Genomic DNA, 17,728 nt, shown 5'->3' with positions numbered 1-17,728 from the left:
GAATATATAATGGTAATTTTCCCCCCATAATCAGAAACTTTGAGAGAACAAGAACAGCGCATTGAATCAGAGAAGGGACAAAGAGGAGTTAGAATAACTAATGGTGGTGAGTTGCTTTCATTACAAGAATAAATAGTAAGTTACCTGGCTAAGGCCTTAACAAGGGTTAAAGAATAAACCTGACGAGTCCTTGTCTGAGAAGTATAGAAGCCTCAAGTTCAGTTCCTCCTTTGGGATGTTGTCAACATGAACCTTGACAAGATACTTTAATTCTGGAAAAGAACTGGGTTCGTTTGGCTTCTTGCATACACCATTGCACTCTTAGAAACACCGTTCTCCTGCAGCCTGATCTTGACTGCCAAATCAGAACTGTCTGTATTTTTTTACCTGAATCACCCTAAGGCACCTGACCCAGAAGTGTTGGGTTTTTTAGATAGGGTTGTTCAGCACCTAACTTAACCTAGCCCACTTGAGCAGCAGGCCAAACTTGTTGGAGCTGCTTTCACAGCTGTCATGGACATAAACAGAGTTCGTAAAGAACAGTTAGCAGATTAAAAAAATATAAACCGTTTTGGAGGAGGCCCGAGGTGACATATGTCATGTCTTTAGCTTGGACCCATCACCAGTTCTTGTTCCACTACCTAAAACAAGGTACTGGAAATCTTGTGTTCCTGTAGTTTCTAGGTCTTGGTCTAGTTCTTGTCTTCCATTTCCCATCAACAAATAGGGTCATTTGCCCACCTTATGGGATCCTACAAGGACAACCATAGGACAACAATATGATGAGAGGAAATGGCCTCAAGTTGCGCCAGGGGAGGTTTAGATCAGATATTAGGAAAAATTTCTTCACCGAGAGGGTGGTCAAGCATTGGAACAGGCTGCCCAGGGAGATGGTGGAGTCACCATCTCTGGAAGTGTTCAAAAAACGTGTGGATGTGGCGCTTCAGGACATGGTTTAGGGGACATGGTGGCGCTGGATTAATGGTTGGACTTGATGATCTTGAAGGTCCTTTCCAACCTAGTGATTCTGTGATTCTGTGAACCATGAGATTGTGAAGCACTTGGACATTGTAAGTTGTAAGAGAGTGGCTGGGGAAAGAATATTGGGTTCCTATCTTGTGTTTGATCGTATTATGTGGCCTGCTGCAAGTAGAAATCCATACAAACTAAATGTGAAATTATCGGCCTTGCTGCATACCACCAATGGCCAGATTGGCATCTTTTCTATTAACACTTCTCTTCCTGGTGCTGTTGCCTAGTGCTTGCCAGGACATGTAGTAAGATTACTTTTTTTGAGTCTGGATGGTCTGGAAGCAGAATGAAGTTATAACAGTGGGTGAGTTTTGGACACTGAGAAAAGAGAATGACCAATCCAGGTAGACAAGACTTGATTTTATTAATAAAATTTGTATTTTCCTCTGAGGTGACAGTTACAAACTTTGGTTCAAAAATAAAAGAAAATATGAACAGCAAGAAGTTGACTTTTGAAATCTCACTTTTACATGTATAAATGTGCATAAGAAAATACCAGTTGGAAATGAGCCAGCAGAAACTAGTACTATTTAATTTAACAATTCATAAGAAATAGAAACAAACATTTCTTTTCAAGTCTTACATATATTATGAAAAATAATTACAAAAGGATGTGTGTTGTAAAGCTAAAATGTAATTTCTACTTCCAACTACCTGAATAAAATGTTCAGAGGGAAGGCCAAACCAACTTTTTTTTGGGAGATTTGAATAGCAAATTGTAACAGCTGGGGTCAAAGACAGCGCTCTAGGAAGCAGTCCCCTCCTATGTTGCTTAGCAACTATGTAGAATCACATGACCTAGACATATTGCATCCCTGGCCTTCAGGTGAAATAACAGGAAAAAATAATTCATATTAATGGGATGGGCAAATATTGTATAGGACCATTCTGTGGAATTTTTAAGTATCCAGTTCAGGAAGCAAACATCCATCATTGTTTATGTAAAAATCTAAGTAAACACTGCAAAAATCCATAAATAACTGTTTAGAATCCAGTTTTAATATTTATGCAGCCCAAATAAGCACAATGGAAACAAATGCAGATGAGATTATAAAAAAAGGAAAGATATAGGACTAATTTGTTTCATACAGATTTTTAACAGATCTCTTACACAGAAGTTGTTGTTTTTCTTACATATTTTCCCCACCCAAAAATATAAACTTATTTATTTTAGGTATATACAGGTATCTTATGAAATTCTGGAATTAGAAAAGAAAATAAAAAGTCTGAGGTATAGCACCATGGAACACAGCACCTTTGAAGGTGTTTTCATTATTGAAATTCATCATCACAGAGTGATATCAGCAAAAAAGAGTTGTTTGAGTGTGCTGCTCAAAATCTTCCAGTTTTGTCACCTGCCCTGGTTTCATCTGGCATAGAGTTAATTTTAAGTTTTGTTGGTGACTTCAAATAACAGATCTCTTCAACAACAATATATACAAAGGGATTTTATTATTAATCAGAGATGGAATTGGCTTCACTGGCAATTACAGCTTTATTTTTTCAGAATACATACACAGTATTGACAATGTAGTTTTGTAATTATAAAATTAGAGCCAGATGCAATTCAGAGACACATGCAAGTTTTGGAAATGGACAGAGAAAAACCAGTATAGTACTGTACATAGAATAATTACAATTTATTAAACACTTTCTTAACACCTCTTTGTTGTAATGGAAGGAGCACCATGTTGTTTGTTTTTTACAGCACCAGAGGAATCCAAAGGGGGGTGTTCCTAAAGTAAGCCCTATGTTGTCTGTCTGTGCCACAGCATCTTTGCAAAATAAGTTTAAGTCATGTGATTCTGGCCCTACAAGGGCAACAATTACTTTCTAGATAAGACATACATACACAGCAAGACACATTTTCTATGCCATCCTTATTCAAAACTTGCATGTGGCATGAAGTGGGTTGGTAGCACCAAAGTGCAACATTTTTGTTGATCTGATTTTGTCTTAAGCTTAACCAAGGAAGCAAACAGGACCGACCTCAAATCCAAACTTCTGGTTCTGATCACCAAAGTCATTGATCATCACATCAACTATAGGCACTTGGTCTATTTTGGGTGTGTTGATTTCAATCACCGTTTTTGCATAGCCCTTTCTCGACTGTTAAAAAAGAAGCAAAAAAAAAAAAAAAAAAGCAACCATGATTATATATCGGAGAAGTAAGCATGTGCTGTAGATCTTCATAGGTTACGTGTAGAATTTATAAATTATTGGCCCCTCATGCACCACATATTACAAACTCTAAAGTTTATGTTTTCTTAGGATTTCATTTTAAAAATGTGACACTGAATGTTTTTGATTTTAGAAAGAGATCAGCCCATAGCTTTTTGACTTACTAAAACAGGCCTACGAATGAAAAATTACCTAAGACATTTAACGTTTCTTAGACAACTCTGAGTTCACATCTATACTATTTAATAAATAACAATATTGTTATGGCAGTGTGCATGTCTTCCTTGTACAGAAATCACTAGTTAGTTCTGAAAGACAGAAGTGAGATCTACTTCTAAGAAGAAAGACTGTAATCGTCTCACAAAATATTACAGCAGCTGTCTGGACATGCAAGTAGTAGTCTGACAGGACTGCCAGCTGATGCACTCAGAAACCAGGTTTGAAGGCACACCCTTACTTCCTAACAAAGGCTCTCTGCCTCCTCTAAATACCATCATGTTAGTTATCAGGACAGTGTTTCGTTCAGATGGTCTGTTATGGCTGCCCAGGGAGGTGGTGGAGTCACCATCACTAGAAGTATTCAAAAACTGTATAGACGTGGCACTTCAGGACATGGCTTAGTGGGCATGGTGGTGTTGGGTTGCTGGTTGGACTTGATGATCTTAAAGGTCTTTCCAACCTTAATGATTCTCTGTGTGTGTGTGTGAGAGAGAGAGAGAGAGAGATTTTGCTGAGACTCCTTTCAGCTATACCAGGGTCTTGGGAGTTTAGATGAGCATCCAATGTTGGTATGAGTGTTCTCAGTTTAGTGATGGAGTTACACCCTAAATGACTTCCAGCTCTCTCTGGAGCTCTACACTCACTCACTGTGGATAACAAAAGCAAAATGAATATACAGGACATACAGAAAGGCTGACATGAAGCTGCTATGTATTAGAATCTCATTAGCGAGGGGAGGAGACTCTTCATCTACCTGAGCTGCATCTCTGAGCCGGGTGTGTATCTCTGAGACCTGGCACTTTCAGGTCTCTGATTCTCTATCACTGACTTCTCAGGAACTGCCTTCAAAATCCTCTCATATCAAAACCCCAAATAATTAATGAGGGTTCAACTGTCACTTGCTCCTTTGACGTCTTTGTTTCAAAGTGTTCAGTACAAACCATTCTGTTTCTGAAGAGAGGTAACAGTTGCTATGCCTACAAAGACCCTGCTGGAGAGGTGGTCTGAGAGCTGATGCATGTTTGGACAGCTCCAGGATCTTAGCCCAGCTAAGAGGATTCTGAAAGCTCCAATCCACAACCTTCACCTAGCTTTGACTACCAAAAAAAGAGAAAAGGAAATACAAAGTCACATAGCAAACTATGCAATTAATTCACTATGTTTGAGTACCTACGTATGGCTTAGTTCATACATGCTTTTACTGTATTCACTAAAGAGTCTGTGTATGCCTTGATTTTGAGTATAAATATATTCTGCTGATGGGCTGCCTCCCCTGATTATGCTTTTTTGCTTCTGTTCTTCTCTTACATTGTGCTCATACTAGCAGATAGTCTACTTGCAGCACATTAGTGCTGACAGCCTGTATCCATGCCAGGTTTGTTCTGTTTCTGTTGCTTGGCTCGTGGGTTTTTTTTTTTTTTGTGAAGATATATGAAAATTAGGTAAGAACTAGTGTTAGTTAAAAATCTACTAAAAGGCAGTCTATTAAAAGTAAAGTGTTTAGAAAGCTTTTCTCAAAAGACAGTTGTGAAAAAATGAATTTGTTTGACTTCTACTTTAATTGACAGGTTGGTTTTGTAAAGACTCTTCTGAACCGCTACTTACTGCACAGCCATCATGAAGAGCTTTGATGTAAGGATTGTTGTCATAAGACATTTCTTCATCATTCGATCCTAAGAACCGTAGCGCTTTGTCATAGCTATCAGATGATGCATCATGCCAAGCTATGGACTGATGACAATTGTAAGTGAAATTTTGTCTGGCAGAGGCACTCAGTAGTTTAAGGAATGTCATTTGGACCATATTAATGGAATTGCCTTCGACATCCAAATAGGAAAGCTGGAAAATATAAGTGTTACATGAATATTTCTCTATTTCCTTTGTTAAAATGCAAAACAAAATTGTTGACAAAAGAACACATAACTGTCCTTAATATAAAATAAACCAACATATAACATTTTATTTAAAGTTAAATAAAGCTATGATTCAGTAAATAGACTATCATGGGGAAGCAATATATTTAGGATTAAGAACTAGATATTTTAGCTTCATTCTAATAGGAAAGACAGAGAATTACTCCTACCATATAGTGTAAGACAGCAGAATCTCTTTGGGAATCTGTTTTTAGTTAATTATAAAGTTATATCAGCCTGCAGCCTCATCTTTGCATACTCAGTATATTTCCAGTTACTTAGAATGGGGGCAGGGGATCTGTGCTCCAGTGGTTTTACTAAGGTTCAGTGGTGATGTGTGGTCTGCCAGAAGCCAGATCCTCACTATCAGCTGTGCCAGGTGACCACTGGGATCGCTGAGGGACAGTACAGAGTGGGCTTCTGCTGTCTTGTGGCAAGAGGCCATACAGCTGCACAAATATTTAGGGCAAAAAGGCTGGGGCTGAAAAAGTCTTTTCATTATCTAAATATTTATAAAATTCCTTGGGATCTGTTGATAGCTGATAACATGTACTTGATTTGTGAATAACTATTATGTTGTGGTGACAACTTACAAGTTTGCCTCGCTTAAATTCACTAAACCAAGATCCTGGGTTCTCCTTTGGCCATGATGAAATTCTAACCTGTGTGGTAAAACAGCAGAGGTAGAAGTTTTTAAAACATATGTTAACAGATATGAAGGTTTTACATTACCTGGGACAAATTTCACATCAGATAGTAAAGAATGGTTCTTCTTTCTGAGGTCTCAGACTCTTTAAAGCTCTAAAATAGGATGTTTTTCTTGTATAGAACGCCTTCAAATTAGTGACTTTAAATGGAATCCAAGGTGATAGCTTATAAAGAGAGCTAGTTCTATTTAAGACAGACTGTTGTCATCTGTTAAGATTCAGGTAAACTGCTGGTATAAATTGTTCCTGTGAAGAGTGTCTAAATTAGAATTTTCACCCACGTTGATGCTGATAGATCCCTCTCATTCAGGCAAGCTTTTAGAAAGCCTTCCTCTACACCATATGCCCCATCAGAGGTAATTTGTAGCAATGAATGAGAACGCTGTTAATACATAGTGTTTTACATCTACTTTGCATAGGTATTAATAAATAGATATAAATGAACCCAAAAGAGAAACATAGTAGGAGTTTAGCTTTTAGGTGTCAAATGCTAGATTATGCACTTTAAGTGGCTGCACAGCTATGTTGCACTCTGAAATGCAGTGAAAGGTTAGCAAGCAGGTGCATAGATTCCCTATCTAAGCAAAGAGTGAAAATGCTGTTTGTTAACTCAATGTGCCGTTTTACCACTTCATTCACATTTATGCAAATTTCAATGTAATCAAAAAGACAGATATATGAAAATGTGACAGTGTAATTATCCTGTTCAACATTGCAACAGCATAGTAGGATCTGTCAACAGCCAACTGAAACCACGTACTTACTCCTTCAGATTTCTTATCTGGGTAGATGCAAGTTTCCCCACCTGCTGTGAAATTGCAGTATACTTTGAAGGAGTCTCCAGAACAGCCCTGGTTAGGATCAATCCAATATTCCCCTAAAACAAATGAGAAAATATTTTCCTTATATAGTAGAAATGGTATTTGGAAGGTCCAGGTTTTACTGTTATCTATTTGGCCTCCAAAGTTTGTAGCAAAGTTATTTTATCTGAATGATGAGAAGCAACCCTTTCTTTTCTGCCTTGTGATTTGTTGCTGCTGTTTATTGAAGATGGCATCAGGATCAAAGTCTACTTTTATCTGCATCCTTTTGTTTTTGTCTAATTTTACTTCAAACCAAACTCTATTGCTGGATACTGCAGAGGTTTTGGAGGAACTGCGGAGACCTCAGTCTAAAGGAGAAAGGACATTATGTGTGAAACATACATTGCAGGTCTCGAGACTTTGCCCATTTCAGTATTTCAGCTAGAAGGATAATTTGTGCCTATGGTCATAGCACTGTCAAAAACAGAGCAGAGGCAGCCTTAGGCAGAAATAAGCTATGGCTGAGGTCAGAGAGCAAAATCTGGAGTCATTTGCATACCTACCTACATAAAAAGGTGGTTGCACAGGGCTTGGTGAGGTGGTAGCTGGCACAAATACCTAAAGCTTCCATTGAGAGAGATACACCTCAAGCAAGGATGTTTTTTACTACTGGGTTATGAAGCTGCAACACTACTGAAACTTCAGGTTGCTTTAGTTTATTAAAACATCTTAACTAATGCTTGGTTAGGTGACATAGTGGGAAAGACAGTTAAAATTTGCATGAGGCATCCCATAGTTTCAGCAGTCCTACCAGACTGGCATGATTGAGAATTCAGGCCCTACAATGCTAGGGTGAATGAAGGCTGGGGATGAAAGTGGGCGCTTTTTAAAATGTACCATTCTAAGTATAATGCTAATTTCTGTGATGTGGGTCCTTACGTCCAGCTAGTTTCACAGCAGGACAGAAATGATTTTCTGACACTACTGTTCTAATCCAGTTTCAAGCAAATAGTGAAGGTTTCAAAAAGGCATGACAAATCCTTTCACCAGTTCTGTCTTCTGAATACCTGGCCTAGACAAAGCATTTATGGTATTTTAAAATTCTGTTGATTCAGGCTGTATTTATTTATTGAAAACAGTCTTTCCTACCTGTAACTCTTGTCCCTGGAGAATTCTATATTTTAATGAAAGCATTTACTTTTTTTTTTAACCCAAATAAGATTACTTTGATATGAAGAAAGCTCCAAATAATAAGCAAATACTGGTAAATGAAGGAGGTGAATGTGTTCTATAAAAAACATTCATTATTATGGAGGTATTGAATTGTAAAATATGTACTTTTCATATAGCACATACACTGCTTAACTACTCCTCAAGGCAACCATCTGTTTTTATCTATCTAGAGTGAAAGCAATAAAATATTATTAACTATCAAAATCTATTTTTCCTCTCATTTAAACACAGAAAAATATTGCTTTGAACTGGGGAAAATATCCATTGCAATAAAAAAAAAAATGAAAGGATGAAAACTCTGTGAAGGTTGGCTTTCATTTAAACCTCTCCAGAGGGGTAAACTCAGTTAGAAAAAAAGAAGAAAACCACAAAGAATAATTAAATCAAGGTAATCTTGTTCATTCTTGTCTCTTCTGCATTTTACTAAGCTAGTACTTAGTAGCATTAAACAGTATCAGAGAAACTTGCATGTCTATTTGCTGAATGATATAGAACAGTGGTCATGCAGTAGAACAAATTATTGTTTCTAAGGGTAAAAGAGTAATACATTTATGAGAGTCATAATCAATAATAAATATCACATAAACCAATGTTCTTTTTTATTATTATGCTAAGCTAAAGTCTACAGTTACTAAAATAATTTTCATTTCTTTTAAAAAAAGCTGTTAGCTGTCCCAGCATGTTGACATTTGTGATTTTACTTTCTATTGATCTAAATAACATCAGTCTTTCATCCATCTCCTGTTTGGATAGTTCTGGAAATGCAAGGCCCATCTTTCAAAACAATAACTTTTTTATTTAGCACTTTAAAAAGTTTTAAATCTAAAGCCAGATCAGGTTATATATTTAAAGAATTTTGGCTTTTACCAAGACAACACCTCTTACGTACATTTTGTAAACTTTTATACCGGCAAAAATGGATTTAATGAGACTGTATTTATTGAGCAACTATATTAACCATCTAGAATAATTAATTATGCTGCCAAAGTATCTTAGCAGATCATAACTTCAGCCTTGTTTGCCTTTGTCATGCAATATTAACATACCATCTGGGAAGTCTGGGTGGCAGAGTTGCAAGTCTTTGCAAGTTCGGGCTGGGTTATTCTGAGTGCCCATGGGAAACTTCATATGCTCAATGTCTTGCTTCAGAGAATTCAATGAACCAAAGATCTCTTCCATGCCATCGGAATAATCCAGAATATTATCACCAGCATCAGATAACATGTAATCAGGAGATCTTCTTGTCTTTTTTGGTGACTGGATTGGCAGTGGCTGGATTACCTCGCCCGGAGGACCCTGAATGGGAAACAACATGTCTGGTTACCTTTTCTGTTTGTTTTTCAGCTGCATGAATACACAGAGAAAGACCACAGAATGCGGCTTGGTGATCCTTTGAATAGGCTTTCTTCAAAGTCTTTATTTCTTTATTTCACTTATTTCCTTCAGATTCATGCCTATGTGCTTTGATTTACTTGCAGAAAAAGATGATTGTAGAAGGCCAAAGCACTGTCGTACTCTAAACTCTTCCCACTACATTGCTGTTTGGGGAGGAGTGTGCTGTCCTCACATAACTTAAGTGTGCAGAACTGACTTGTGATTCCCTCAAGCACAGGCATAACCTATGAGAAATGAAAACTGGATACTTCCTATGATAAAACTTTAAAATTCCACTTGGGGTCCATAAAGCAATATTTTATTTCAGGAAATTGAAACACTTCATTCAGATTTGGACTGTTTTCATTTTAGATTGTTATGATATGAAAAAGAAATAGTAGAAATGGAAGAGTATTAACAGGGGGAAAACAAAGTCATTCAATTTTCTGTGCTTCGATACAGCACATTAAATAATTATTGCAAGAGGGGGTTTTTTGTTTGTGGAGGGTTTTGTGGGTTGTTTTTTGTTGTTTTTTCAAGTTTCTAATGGCTTTTTCAGTGTAGACAATGTATTTCTGTGTCTGGTGGATCTGAGTTTTCCGAAAAGGAAAATATTAATGATTTTTCGAAAATTAATTTATCTGCAAGTTCACAAATGGTGTTTTGTACCCTTGGCAAAACAGGATCATCATGTCAGTGTAATCTGTATGCATGTTAAATAAGAGTTCTTACTTACTGGAGGACCAGGTGGACCAGGTAACCCACTGTCACCCTTTTGACCAGCAGGACCCTATAAAGCAGTGAAAGAAATGCAGTGTTGACCATGCTACACAATGGTAAAAAAATAACACACACAAAAGTTAAGTAAAAGAAAAAAAAATATGGAGGAGAATTACTCACGCTGGATCCTTTGGAACCTTTTGGACCTTGGGGACCCTACAGGCAAGAACATATAGCTATAGTTGGAATATATTCCACACAACACAGAAGTGTTTTGAACAGGACTGGATGAAATTACTTACAGGTAAACCAGGAGGACCAGGGGGTCCAAGTGGACCAGCAGGACCAGAAATTCCCTAAGAAAGAATAAGAGAATAAGTACAGAACTAAAGTATTCTACATACTGGAATAGATGAAAAAATGCGTATCTATGAAAAAGGTGGTCCTATTAAACATCCAATCCTGACAAGTTTTGATTTAGGCCATTTGCTAGGGTTCAAAATAGTTTGTAAGTTTAAAATATTATCTGAAGGTTTGAGTTGCTTGTAGTTGCTCTTACACAGCAGCACTTAAAGTTACGACTGTGTTCCCCTTCAGATTGGCTGGGAAACCTCACTTTTTACATAGTGCCTTAAAACGTGGCTTAATAACTAGGAGAAAGGAAGCTAGTTTGGGTAGTGCAGTTAATAAACATGATGAGATTGGTGGTGCTAGTTTTACCTCATCCCTAACTTAGGTGTATGTTTCCTTTCTTCTGAAACACTCTATGATCTCGTTTTAAGCTGTTTAACTTCACGGTTTGTACAATGCCTAGGAAAGTTTTAACCTCCAGCAGGAGGCTCTGGGTGTTAAATGTTTATACCAACTTTATGTGTCTTGAAAGAAAGACTGGAGTATCTCCTCTTTGCTTGCACGGAACTTGAATGAAAACACAAGTATGTTTTACTCACTGCATCACCCTTGGCTCCAGGAGATCCCTGTGGGCCAGGAAGACCCCTATCACCCTTTTCACCCTGTTCTCCCGGAGGTCCAATCAGGCCAATCAAACCAGGATGTCCCTAAACATGATTGAAGAAAATATAGTTAAGACTCAATATATATAAAATAAATGTGCTTTACAAACTCACAAATTAGAGCTTTCAAATGTCATCACTTGCCATTAACCTGAAAACAAATTATTCAGAAAGTATATTCATTGTTGTTAGTTTGCCTTTAGACTTTGAGATTATTTGCAAGCTGTGACTTCTTATTCAGTGAAAGAGATCTAAGTGCAATATAGTCCTTACTGAAACTGATATAGAAATAACAATACCTGTGGGTACAAATTTCATACCAACTTTCACATTTAGATCCTATAAGCATATTATAGAGTTGCACATTTTTCCCCACATGTAATATAGCTGTATAAACAGCTGATCCAAGCACATAAACAAAAACTGAAATTCACAAGATAAAATCATATTCATATCCCTTTCTCAATGCAGTTTTTCTCTGGTACACAACCATTCAATAAATTGTTGTGAATCCATTAGAAAATGCTATCCCGGATGTCTCAACCCATTATTTCAAAAGAAAGTATTATAGCTGTTAAATATTTACAGTTTGTTGTTTTAAAATAAAAATATTGAATACTCTTTATTTCTACTTACTTTGTTTTTTAAAACCAACAGTTCCTTCTACATCAATGTCTTTAGGATTTTCATTCCAAGTAAGAATCACATGGTCAATAGATTACCATACAGGAAGTAATCTTTTTCTTTCTACGTATCTGCAGGCTATCAGATGTGGTTTAGAACTTAACAATTACTATTAAGTCTATGGGAAGCTGATTGATAGCCACAGTAAGCTGTCTTGCTTTCTGATACGAAAACCCTAGTGCTTCTTTCTGCTAATTTTATACAGACTTTTAGACTGGATCAAAATTACAAAGGCACAAACAATGAATTAAGTATACCTTCTCTCCTTTGGAACCTGGGTCTCCTTTCAGGCCAGGCAAGCCAGGTGGACCCTAGATAAATCAAGGGAAGTAATGTTAAAATAAGTTTTAACATACTGCACAGATCATGTTTTCTTGAAATACTATTAAAGGCAGTGTAAGTCAAAGTACAGATTCATTCATTGGTTGATGGTTGTGATTGATGGCATGTGATTTAGGGCTCAAGGTAAAGTTGAAATGTATGTTTAAAAAGGCGTAATGATGTTACTGTAGCATTTAAGTTACGTTAAAAATCTGTAAAGGATTGTATGATTAGAAACCTATGAAGCAGAAGGTCAACTAAATTCCTAAAGATCACTGAAAGTATCCACTGAAGCAAGTGATACTTAAAAAAATATTCAAATAATTTTTTGTTGATTAGCCTAATTTTGCTTGTTGTATACATTACATACTTTCAATTATTACTTCCAGCTTAATTGCTATACCTTATTTTAGTTGCTTATTTTAGCCCTTTCTTTCATAAGAGAGTGGAAAGTATCCTCTTAATTTGTTTTCTCCCAGTTTACTACAGCTCAGTAAGATTTTTGTAGAATGTAAATCGGGTTGCTTATAATAACTGCTCCTCAATATTCTTTTGTTGCAGAACTACCTCATATTTTGTTTCAGCACTCAGGATGTTGTCTTGGGTTTATGGTTTCCTTGACCTGCCACCTGAAATTCCTGTATAAACATGAGTAATGCATTTAAAATATTTTCTAAATATTTAAGGCTTTTCTACTCAATATTGCAAGCTTACTTAATGTGATCTAGGTGCGCTAGCTCCACTGACATGTACAAGCTTATGGTCCTTTGTCACTTTTGTAAATGCGATTAGTTATACAAATTACTTAGGTTTTGCAGTACTAGTCTGGGCAATCATAAATGCCCAGGTGGCCAAGAAGGCCGACAGCATCCTGGCCTGTATCAGAAATAGTGTGACCAGCAGGAGTAGGGAAGTGATTGTGCCCCTGTACTCGGCACTGGTGAGGCCGCACCTCGAATACTGTGTTCAGTTTTGGGCCCCTCACTACCAGAAGGATGCTGAGGTGCTTGAGCGTGTCCAGAGAAGGGCAATGAAGCTGGTGAGGGGTCTGGAGCACAAGTCTTATGAGGAGCGGCTGAGGGAACTGGGGTTGTTTAGTTTGGAGAAGAGGGGCCTGAGGAGAGACCTCATCATTCTCTACAACTACCTGAAAGGGGGTTGTGGTGAGGTGGGTGTTGGTCTCTTCTCCCAAGTAACTAGCAATAGAGAGGAAATGGCCTCAGGTTGCGCCAGGGGAGGTTTAGACTAGGTATTAGGAAAAATGTCTTTACTGAGAGAGTGGTCAAACGTTGGAACAGGCTGCCCAAGGAGGTGGTGCCGTCACCATCACTGGAAGTGTTCAAAAAACATGTAGATGTGGTACTTTGGGACATGGTTTAGTGCGCATGGTGGTGTTGGGTTGATGGTTGGACTTGATGATCTTAAAGGTCTTTTCCACCTTTAATGAGTCTGTGATTCTGTAAATGCCTTTAGGAACTGCCTTAGTCTCTTTGGGCCTCCACTCCTCAATTGTTGGCTAGGGATAATACCCTTACCTTAGAGGTGTTAAACTGATACCTTTTTACGTTCACGTCATATAAGCAGCTTATGATTTTTCATTTGTATTTACAAGACATTCTTTCTGCAGCACAGTAGACATATGTTACTTTATGAAACTGAATAAGAAATGCTTTTTATTCTAAGTTTTTGCAGTTGTCCCTAAACATTATTCCATGCAGCTAGATTTCTGTAAAGAGAAATATGCTGGGACAGGAGACAGAGCTGTGAACAACCAACATAGGGTCAACAGAACCATTCTACAAGCCCTTCATATTTTTGGGGTGGGTGTGGGGAGGGAACAACCCAAAACACTCATTTTTTTCAGGTGGTTCCAATGTAAGTTGATGCTTAGAGGATCTATTGGAAGACTCCAATGGAGTCTTCCTAGCTGGGAAACTACTGTGAAGGATAAACATATTCACATGGATAGGTCTTATTTTTTGCACATCCCTTGCAAAAACCACTGAATAATCTTGTTATAACTTGACACAAGCTTCTTTTCCCTTTACTGGGGTCATAAGAGCAATCCATTAAAAACAGTATTTTACCAGTAGTCAAAAATATAGCTGGATAGATGGCCCACAGAAAGATTATATATGAAGCTTGTTAAAATCTCCTTGGTTTGTTTTTTCTCCAGCTTTTTCTTGTAATTATTTTAATCCTTATTTATTATTTTAGAAGAAATTTGAGGGATTTGATCAATGTTCTGAGATTCATAAGAATGGCAGTGCTGGTTTTGTGGAATTTGTACAGAATGAGGTAAAAAATTCAGGCCATGCAGCGCATATGCAAGCACAGAAAAGACATTCATTTCTCAGAGGCTATTAATCTCACACTGAACATGTATGCATTAGGTTTAGAGCTGCTAGACTAAGTCAGTATCTCATCACTACTAGTCTCCTGCTGGCAGTGGACATCTGTGAAGTTATGATATGGATAGCAGTAATAAGTGACCTTTTCAACCTGGCACAGATTCAAGAGTGCCATAGCACTTCATGTACAAAATATTATTCTGTGCGTATCCTTTCCATTTCTACTTCAGGATATCATGAGATGCAAAAGCCTAGGCAAATGCATAATTCATGAATGGAAAGTGAAATTTTTAAGCTTTTGGAATACAGAATCAGACATTTTCACCTGCAGTGTGTTGTGCTCTATTGCAAATGTGCTTTCATATTCTTCTCCTGATAGCAATCTACTGCAGAGGGAGGGAAGGGAAAGAGGGAGACCTAACCTCAGCAACTTTTACATATAAACTTTACTTTCTTAAAATCCAAACTGAAGTTTAAGTTGAGCACTGCATCTAAAAAAAGTTCTTGTTGAGCTGACAGGAAGCCTGTGCATTTGAGAGTAGTTCATTAATACACTCAGCTTCAGATTTGAATTGAATATTTTAGGGAGGCAGGAATGCTCTTTGGAAAGGTTTTGAGTTCACGTATATAGCTTAAGCGCAAAAACTTTCAGTATTAAGACTACCCAAGGAGCTGTATCCTTTGTATCTTCTAAATCCATATAGGAAAAGGAACAGAGGATTTCCTTCACACTTCCTCCTCACAGCCTTCCTTTTCTCCTTTAAGAACAACAGAAGTTCTGAAGTACAGGATAGCTCCTTATTGCCCTATTCTTCTAAAGTAATCTGACTGTATATGTTGGCATAGTTAGTCTTCTGGAAAAAATAACAGTGAATGTGTACCACTCCTTGCACACTGTAAAATGCCTTGAGAGTGTAATACTTTTTTTTTTCCCCCACCAAACCATGTTGTGTTTTGAAGCTTTTTATTCCCAGTGTGTCAATCAACTGTGATAAGAGGTGAACTCCAGTGAGTTTGGAGAGCAAGGGATATGAGATCTTTCCACTAAATTGGATCACCTTTGCTTGACACGTGAAGAATTAACTTGCTGGCCATATAGTTTAGATTCGAATTTCTGCACATAACGCTGATTAAGAACACCAATATTGTGCAATTTCTGCTCAGGGTGTTGTTTTTTCAGTTTATTAGAAAAAATGCACTAAAACAGCAAGTGTAAATAGAAGCAATGATATAATCTGATAAATATGTCATCTATAACCTTCGCTTGCTTTCTTCATATTATTAACACAGAGCAAAACTGTGGTATGCCCTAGATGCCCTAGAAACCGGGAGCTTTTTTCATTCAGACCCTTTTAAACACTTTAATCATGGATTGTATTTCCTGTGACTGCCACAATGAACAACAGACATGATGCTGTGGTTCATTTTTATAAAACTAGCATGTTGGGTTTTTTTGGTAGAAGTCCTTTGGCCCTACATCAGATTTAATTTTTTCGTTCTCTAAGAAATAGATATGATCTAAATTTTTACCCTATTAATTATGTTTTCCTAAACTAGCAGTCATTAAAATCAGTGGATGTACAAAATTTACCACTGCTATGGAAACAAAATTATTTGCGGTATTAAGCATTGCTGATGTGGGGACAGAAGTAGATATTTTGATTTTAAGCTTCATTCATTTTATTTTTATTTCTATTCAGGGGATTTCCAGAATTTGGTTTTACACGGCCCTGTTCCACTTTTTAGCTAGTATAACTCAGCAGCATTTAGCACAGCTGCCTACTAAAGTAGAGCAGTAAAATGAAGGCAGTCATGTATCAGATTTTACCAGCACAGAAAAATAGTAACTTTGTGCTAAGAACTGACTTATACCTTCATTTTTCTGTAAATGCACAGGTATGTTAATGGTATATTTTAAAGGGTGCTTTTTCTTTTTTGGCACTGAAAGGAAGGGTACTCACCAGAGGCCCAGGAGGGCCATCCTGACCTGGTGCTCCAGGTAAACCTTGTTCTCCCTATAAAAAACACAAACTTTGCTTTACCAGGAGATATGCAAGAAATGCAACATTTAAAATATTATTATATGCTCCGCTTGCTTACCACAGGGCCAGGAATGCCCCGGAGACCCTCTGGGCCAGGTTTTCCTGCAGGTCCCTGTGGACCAACTGGACCTGTTTTTCCAGGAGCCCCTTCTGCACCAGGTTCACCCTAGGAAGAACATAAAGCAACAGGTCAGAGAGGAAGAGCTGACTAAGATGGGCACTGTAGGGATATACAAGCTGCAAAGTGAAAGCAAAGTTTCCTCACTCCATTTTTTGAAAAGCTATTCTAAAACAGTGTTCTGAACAAAATTTTGATAGGTTCATAAAAGATGTGCCAGCAAAGCATGCTCATCTTGCTTTTCTGAAGGGGTGAGCTAAGTTGGGCCTGCACTGGTGAGAATCCACCATGTACTCCGTTATGTATTGCTACCAATTCTGGGTCTTAATTTGGATTTTACGGTTTACCAATTTACAGTGCATGATAAACAATTTACTTTTCATTTATATATAGCTTACATATAGCTTATATATAGCTGAAAAAAAATCTTGAATGTATTACCTTTGCACCTTTTTCACCTTGTCTGCCTTCAGCACCAGTTGCTCCAGGAGGTCCCTGTTAAAGATGGAGACTGAGCTCATAATCTCAGTTTTCTAAAATATTACCAGTGAAAAAATTCTGAATGTGCAATTTCCACTGTATTAGTAAGTGGTAAATGCTAACAAAAGAACATTAAATTTCTTTCTTGACATTTTTTTCACAGGATAAAAATCCCACTGTGTCATATCAGCTCTTTTTCTCTTTTTAAGATTTTCTGGGATTTTAGGCTATTTAAAAGAATATATATCACCTAACACCTCTGATATGATGCAGTTAAGAAACAAATAAATAGCTTGGAAAAATCAAAATAGGTTATAAAAGTAAAAGAACAATACTAATTTACATATACAATAACAGTTTTAAACTTGCTTTGCATTGGCTTCTATCTATTCACTGTAGTTTATCCACAGTTTCCAAAAGGGCCTGTCATTCTACAATGCACAGAATGGCATAAACTTCTTTATTCTCTAAGTCAGGGATGAGGTCAGTAAGCCTTTTGATTACATTTGGACAGCCAAAAACCTACACATGCCTTAA

At 37.3% G+C, this 17,728-nt stretch overlaps 1 protein-coding gene across 4 annotated transcripts in view; it reads right to left on the bottom strand.

The window, feature by feature from the left end:
* Positions 1-2,779: 2,779 nt before the first annotated feature.
* COL11A1 (collagen type XI alpha 1 chain) overlaps positions 2,780-17,728 on the bottom strand; it is a gene marked incomplete at its 5' end in the record, with an annotated part of 160,097 nt that continues 145,148 nt past the window's right edge. For all 4 annotated transcript variants that reach the window (XM_082002896.1, XM_082002898.1, XM_082002897.1 and 1 more), the window contains 13 exons: positions 2,780-3,141; positions 5,038-5,271; positions 5,939-6,007; positions 6,817-6,929; positions 9,135-9,384; positions 10,199-10,252; positions 10,363-10,398; positions 10,485-10,538; positions 11,133-11,240; positions 12,137-12,190; positions 16,513-16,566; positions 16,652-16,759; positions 17,153-17,206. In XM_082002896.1, the coding sequence (XP_081859022.1) occupies positions 2,995-3,141; positions 5,038-5,271; positions 5,939-6,007; positions 6,817-6,929; positions 9,135-9,384; positions 10,199-10,252; positions 10,363-10,398; positions 10,485-10,538; positions 11,133-11,240; positions 12,137-12,190; positions 16,513-16,566; positions 16,652-16,759; positions 17,153-17,206 (1,335 nt within the window). In that variant the 3' untranslated portion in view covers positions 2,780-2,994. The remainder of the gene's footprint in view (positions 3,142-5,037; positions 5,272-5,938; positions 6,008-6,816; positions 6,930-9,134; positions 9,385-10,198; positions 10,253-10,362; positions 10,399-10,484; positions 10,539-11,132; positions 11,241-12,136; positions 12,191-16,512; positions 16,567-16,651; positions 16,760-17,152; positions 17,207-17,728) is intronic.

This window comes from Phaethon aethereus (assembly GCF_964289735.1).
Source record: "Phaethon aethereus genome assembly, chromosome: 8".
Lineage (NCBI taxonomy): Eukaryota > Metazoa > Chordata > Aves > Phaethontiformes > Phaethontidae > Phaethon > Phaethon aethereus.
The sequence above is the reverse complement of the archived record's forward strand: the minus strand, read 5'-3'. Positions and strand labels throughout refer to the sequence as shown.